Raw genomic sequence first — 5,502 nt, 5'->3', positions numbered from 1 at the left:
CAGCTCTGCTGGCGTTCCTGTCTCCACCACGGCTCCGCGCTCCAGCACCACGAGGCGATCGGCCGCATCCAGCACCCGTGGCCGGTGGGACACGCCCAGCACGGTCTGGGCCAGCCCAGTGCGCAGCCAGTGCTGTGCCTGGGACTGAAGAACTCTCATCCCATCCCATCCAACTCAGTCCTACCCAGTCCCACCTGGTCCCACCCAATCCCAACCATCCAATCCCACCCCATTGTCCCATTCCTCTCAGTCCCACCCTATCCCCATCATCCTATCTCCCACCTCCCATGCCCATTGTGCCATCCTGTCCACACTATCCCCATCCTGACTGTTCCATCCCACCCCACTCCCACCACCCCAACCCTTCCCATTGCATTCCATGTCTCTGTCCTCATCCCAGCATTCCCATCCCCTCCATTCCTACTCCATCCCATCCCACCCTATCACATCTCTTTGTTTTCATCCCTTCATTCTACTTTCCTGCCATCCTACACCCCTGGTCTCCATCCCATCCTCACCATTCCCATCCTACCATCCTGTCCCATTTCCCCACCTTGTTGACCCATGCCACCCAATCCAATACCTGTCTTCATCACATCATTCCCATTCCACCCCATTATCCCTTATTCGCACCACCCCGTCTCTCCAGTCCCCATCCCACCATCCCATTCCAGCCATCCCACCTCTCCACAGCCATACCATCACACCCCATTTTCACCAATTGCACCCCTATCCCGACCAACCCGCTCCATCCCACCCCACTCACCGCCCCCTCATCTCCATCATCCAGTGCCTCGTCGAGGATGAGGACGGCCGGACGCCGGAGCAGAGCCCGGGCCAGGGCTACGCGGCGCCGCTCCCCTGCCGCCAGCTGCCCCCCATGCTCCCCCACCTCTGCGGGAGCAATCCCTTGGGATCAGTGGGATCCAGCCCCGGGGTTCCCCCTCTTCTCCTCACCCCCTGTGCTCCTCCACCTCTGGGGGGGATCCTGGGATCAGTGGGATCCCAGCCTGAGAGGGGTCCCCCCATTTTTACATACCCCCCACACTCCCTCACCACTGTGGGAGCAATCCCATGGCATCAGTGGGATCTGACCTCAGGGATCCCCCCACACCCCACCATCTGCCACCCACCATGCTCTCCCATCTTTGCCAGAGGATCCTGGGATCCCCCTGGCTCTCACCGGTGTCCCAGCCCCGCTCCAGCCCCTGGATGAAGTCCATGGCTCCGGCAGCCCTGGCAGCCTCCCGCAGCTCTGACTCTTCACAGTGCTCCAGCCCCAGCACGACGTTCTCACGGATTGTTCCGGAAAACAGGACGGGATCCTGCTCCACCAGCACCACCTGCCCCAGCCCTGAGCTCTGTGATGCCGTCTTGGCTCCTGGTGTCCCCATCCCTTCCACAGCCCCATCCTACCTTGGTGTCCCCATAGTCTCCATCCCTGATCCCATTGTCCCCATCTGTGTCCCCAGTGTCCCCATCCCTGACTTCCCATTTTCCCCATCCCCATCTCTGTCATCCCCACCCCGCTTCCCAGTGTTCCCATCCCATTTCCTGTTGTGCCCATCCTACTTCAGTGTCCCCATCCCTGTCCCCATTCCATTCCCAGTGTTCTCAGTGTCTCTGCTGTCCCTACCTTCCGGTGCAGGTACTGGTGTTCATATTCTGGCAGCGGGATCCCATCCAGCAGCACCCTCCCACTCCCAGGATCCCACAGCCGCTCCAGCAGTGCCACAGCCGTGCTCTTCCCGCTTCCATTGGGCCCCGCCAGCGCTGTCACCTCCCCGGAACGCACCTCAAAGGTTACATCCTGTGGGATGGGGACAGGTGATGCCAGAATTTCCACCCCCTGGAATCCCACCCTCCCTGGGATGTGCTCAAAGTACACATCCTGTGGGATGGACAGGATGATGCTGGAATTCCCACTCTTGGGAATGCCCAGTCTTCCACTGGATCTGCCTCAAAGAATGTGTCCTGTGGAATGACATCAGAATTCCCACCCCTGGGAAACCTCACCTCCCCCCAGACCCACCTTCAGCACAGGGTGCTCTGGATTCCCAGGATATGCAAAGGAAACCTTCTGAAAAGTGACGTGGCCCTGAAGCTCAGGGGGCTCCCTCGTCCCCCCGACATCCCCTGTGGGTTTCCGATCCAGGTATTCCCAGATCTTCTGTCCAGCAGCCGCTTTGTTCAGGAATTCACTGAAACCGTAGAGCAGCACCTAGGGACAACGAAGGGGGTGGCACCAGAATGGACAAAAGCATGGATGGATGGACAGATGTGGATTCCATGGGATCACCTCTATATGGCTGCCAACTGTGTCCTGGTACAGCAGGAAGGTGACGAGGACCCCAGGAGTGATGTATCCATCACGGAGCTGCTGGTGGCTCCGCAAGAGCACCAGGACCCGGATGGCCAGCTGGAGCATCTGTGGGTGGGAACAGGGATACTGGTGCCCCCATCCCACTCCTGGTGTCCCCATTCCGCTCCTGGTGTCTTTATTCCTCTTCCTGGTGTCCCCGTCCCAATCTTGATGTCCCCATTCCTGATTCCAATGTTCCCAACCTTTGTCCCAGTGTCCCCATCCTGCTTCTAATGTCACCATTCCCATTCCTGGCATGCCCATTCCTGATCCCAGTGTCCCTGTTCTGGTGTCCCCATGCCTGCTCTCAGTGCTGGTTTCTCAGCTGCTGGTTTCCCATTCCTGGTCCCAGTGTCGCCATTCCTAGTATCCCCATTCCCAGTGTCCTCATCCCTGATCCTGGTGTCCCCATTCCCTGGTGTCCTCATTCCCATTCCCGGTCCCCCCATACCCTCTTGACAAGGGTGAAGAGTGCCAGCTCCAGCTCCATCTGCTCCTTCAGCCTCAGCTCCTTGACCAGGTTGCATCTGTGCTGCTCCTCCTCTTCCTCTTCCGCCGAAAACATACGGATTGTCTCGATGGCGGCAACAGATTCCTGCACCCCCGAGGCTGTCCGGGCGGATGCTTCCAGCATGGATCGCTGAAGTGCCTGTGGCAGCATTGGGGCATCTCCAACTTTCCCAGGTCACCTTCCTGGCCCACCATCCACATCCCGTCCCGAGCATTCCCATCCCACCACACCCAGCAGCGGGTGCCTGCACCGCGGAGGCTGTCCGGGCGGATGCTTCCAGCATGGATCGCTGAAGTGCCTGTGGCAGCATTGGGGCATCTCCAACTTTCCCAGTTCTCCTTCCTGGCCCACCATCCACATCCCGTCCCGAGCATTCCCATCCCACCACACCCACTGAATCCCCACTATTGCATTCCCACCATCCTACGCCCCTCTCTCCCATCCCCACCATTCCCATCCATCCTTTCAGTCCTAATCCCACCATTCCCATCCCCACTCATTCCCATCCCCACCATTCTCATTCTCAGTATTCCATTCCTCTGGTCCTCATCCCCACTCCCATCTCCCTGGTCCCCATCCAACCACCCCATCCCAACCCCTGTCCTTGTTTTATCACACCATCCATCCCATCCCATCCCATCCTGTCTCTTCCCCACCATCTCACCTTATCCCATCCTTCTCTTCCCATCCACACCATTCCAATCTCCACCATTCCCTTCTATCCCCATGCCAGCATTCCCACCATCCCATTCCCCTGGCCTCCATCCCAACTCCAGCATTCCCACCCACTTATCCCATCTCTGTGTCTCCTTCCCACTGTTTCCCTCCTGTATTCCTGACCTGTTCCCGGGCACTCTGGATGCGGTGGGTGGCGATTTCAAGGGGCAGCTGCAGCAGCGGCAGCAGCCCCAGCCCCGGTGCCAGCCCCACCATGAACGACCCCACCACCAGCGCCATTCCCAGGCTTCGGAACAGCAGGTTGGCTCCACTCGGTGCTGCCATGCACACCCGTGGCACTTCCATGGAAAACTGAGCCACGAGCTCAGCTGCAGGGCAGGAAAAGAGACTGGGACCATGGTGGATGGGGACAGGATGGGAATGATGTGATGGGGACCAGGGGGATGGGATGATGGCAATGGGTATGGGGATGGTCAGGGTAAAGTGGGATGGGACAGTGGAGATGGGATGGTGGGAATGGAGATGGTGGGATGGGATGACGGCGATGGTGAGATGCAGGTGGGAAGATGCAATGGGAGAGAGCCATCGGAATGAAAATAATGGGGATGGGACAGTGGATAGAATGGGAAAGTGGGATTGGGACAGGATGGGACATTGGGGTAGAACGAAACCAGGAAGATGGGATGGGATGGGATGGGATTGGGATGGAGATGGGGATGGGGATGGCATAACAGACAGATGGGATAAGATGGGATGGGGGTAGGATGGTTGGGACAGGATGGAATGCTGGGATGGGGACTGGGGTGACAGGATAGTTGGGATGGGATGGGACAGGTGGGCTGGGGCTGGGCCGTGCCCCACTACCTGCCGGGGTTCCCTGGAAGAAGTCCAGGTCTTGGCGCACCAAGTGAGAGAAGAGCCGGAGGCTCAGGCTCTGATGGAGACGCGCTTCCAACAGCGTGAAGAGCCCCCCACGGCACCCGGAAAACAGCACACTGGGGGGACATGGAGACATGGTGACATCAGGGATGCTGGGGACATGGGGACAGGCCCCGGGAATGCTGTGACCCACCTGGCAGCTCCGGCAGCCACCACCATCCCGACAGCTCCAGCGGTGAGTCCGTCCCCACTCCCGATGGCATCCAGCACCTTCCCAGTGACGTATGGTCCCAACGTCTCCCCTGGGTGTCACCAAGGCCATGTCACCATAGGTGTGACCACTGACACAGAGGGACCCTGATTTGGGAGGGGCAGGACCCAATCTGAGGAATCAGGATCTAATTTTGGGGAGGCAAGACACAATTTGGGCAGGAGAAAATTTAGAGAGATCAGGACCCAATTTTGGGGTTTTAGTGCCAAATTTAGGGGTTTGAGACCCAGTTTAGGCGGTCAGTACCAATTTTTGGGGGTTCAGCACACAATTTTAGGGGTCAGAACCTAAGAATGGGAAATCAGGGCCCAATGCCTTGGGGGTCAACATCCATTTTTGGGCATCAGATCCTATGTTTGAGGGGGAGCACCCAATTTTGGGGGATCAACAGTCGAGTTTGCAAGGTCAGAACCCCATTTGGAGGGTCAGCACCCAACTGAAGGGGTCAACTCCCAATTTAGGGGGGTCACCACTCAATTTTAGGGTGGTCATCACCTATTTAGGGGCTCAGCACAAAATTTTTAGGGGCCAGCACCCAATTTGGGGGGAGTTCCCAAATTGGGGGGGTTCTCAATTTGGGGCTGCAGAACCTAAATTTGGGGTGTTAGCACCTCTCACCACACGTCACCCACCAATGGCTGCCAGCACGAGGCAGAGGAAGGCAGCTCCAAGGACGTTCTGCTCCTCCCAGGTCAACTGCAGAACGCGCCAGACGGTGACACGAGCCTGGGGACCGTCGCCGAGGGTCTCAGGGACACCGCCGGGGGCCGGGGGCGTGGCCCAGGCCAGCAGGGCCACTGC

The 5,502-nt window shown here is 58.6% G+C and overlaps 1 protein-coding gene across 1 annotated transcript in view; it reads right to left on the bottom strand.

The window, feature by feature from the left end:
- Nucleotides 1-5,502, bottom strand: part of LOC103621495 (antigen peptide transporter 2) — a gene marked incomplete at its 5' end in the record, with an annotated part of 10,750 nt that extends 5,248 nt beyond the window's left edge. The window contains 11 exons of the mRNA XM_017742928.1: nt 5-138; nt 767-894; nt 1,184-1,343; nt 1,637-1,810; nt 2,033-2,221; nt 2,300-2,428; nt 2,814-3,011; nt 3,714-3,919; nt 4,416-4,546; nt 4,624-4,732; nt 5,334-5,502. Coding sequence (XP_017598417.1) covers nt 5-138; nt 767-894; nt 1,184-1,343; nt 1,637-1,810; nt 2,033-2,221; nt 2,300-2,428; nt 2,814-3,011; nt 3,714-3,919; nt 4,416-4,546; nt 4,624-4,732; nt 5,334-5,502 — 1,727 coding nt within the window. The remainder of the gene's footprint in view (nt 1-4; nt 139-766; nt 895-1,183; nt 1,344-1,636; nt 1,811-2,032; nt 2,222-2,299; nt 2,429-2,813; nt 3,012-3,713; nt 3,920-4,415; nt 4,547-4,623; nt 4,733-5,333) is intronic.

Source organism: Corvus brachyrhynchos, unplaced genomic scaffold, assembly GCF_000691975.1.
Source record: "Corvus brachyrhynchos isolate BGI_N302 unplaced genomic scaffold, ASM69197v1 scaffold489, whole genome shotgun sequence".
In the NCBI taxonomy this organism is placed as follows: domain Eukaryota; kingdom Metazoa; phylum Chordata; class Aves; order Passeriformes; family Corvidae; genus Corvus; species Corvus brachyrhynchos.
The sequence above is the reverse complement of the archived record's forward strand: the minus strand, read 5'-3'. Positions and strand labels throughout refer to the sequence as shown.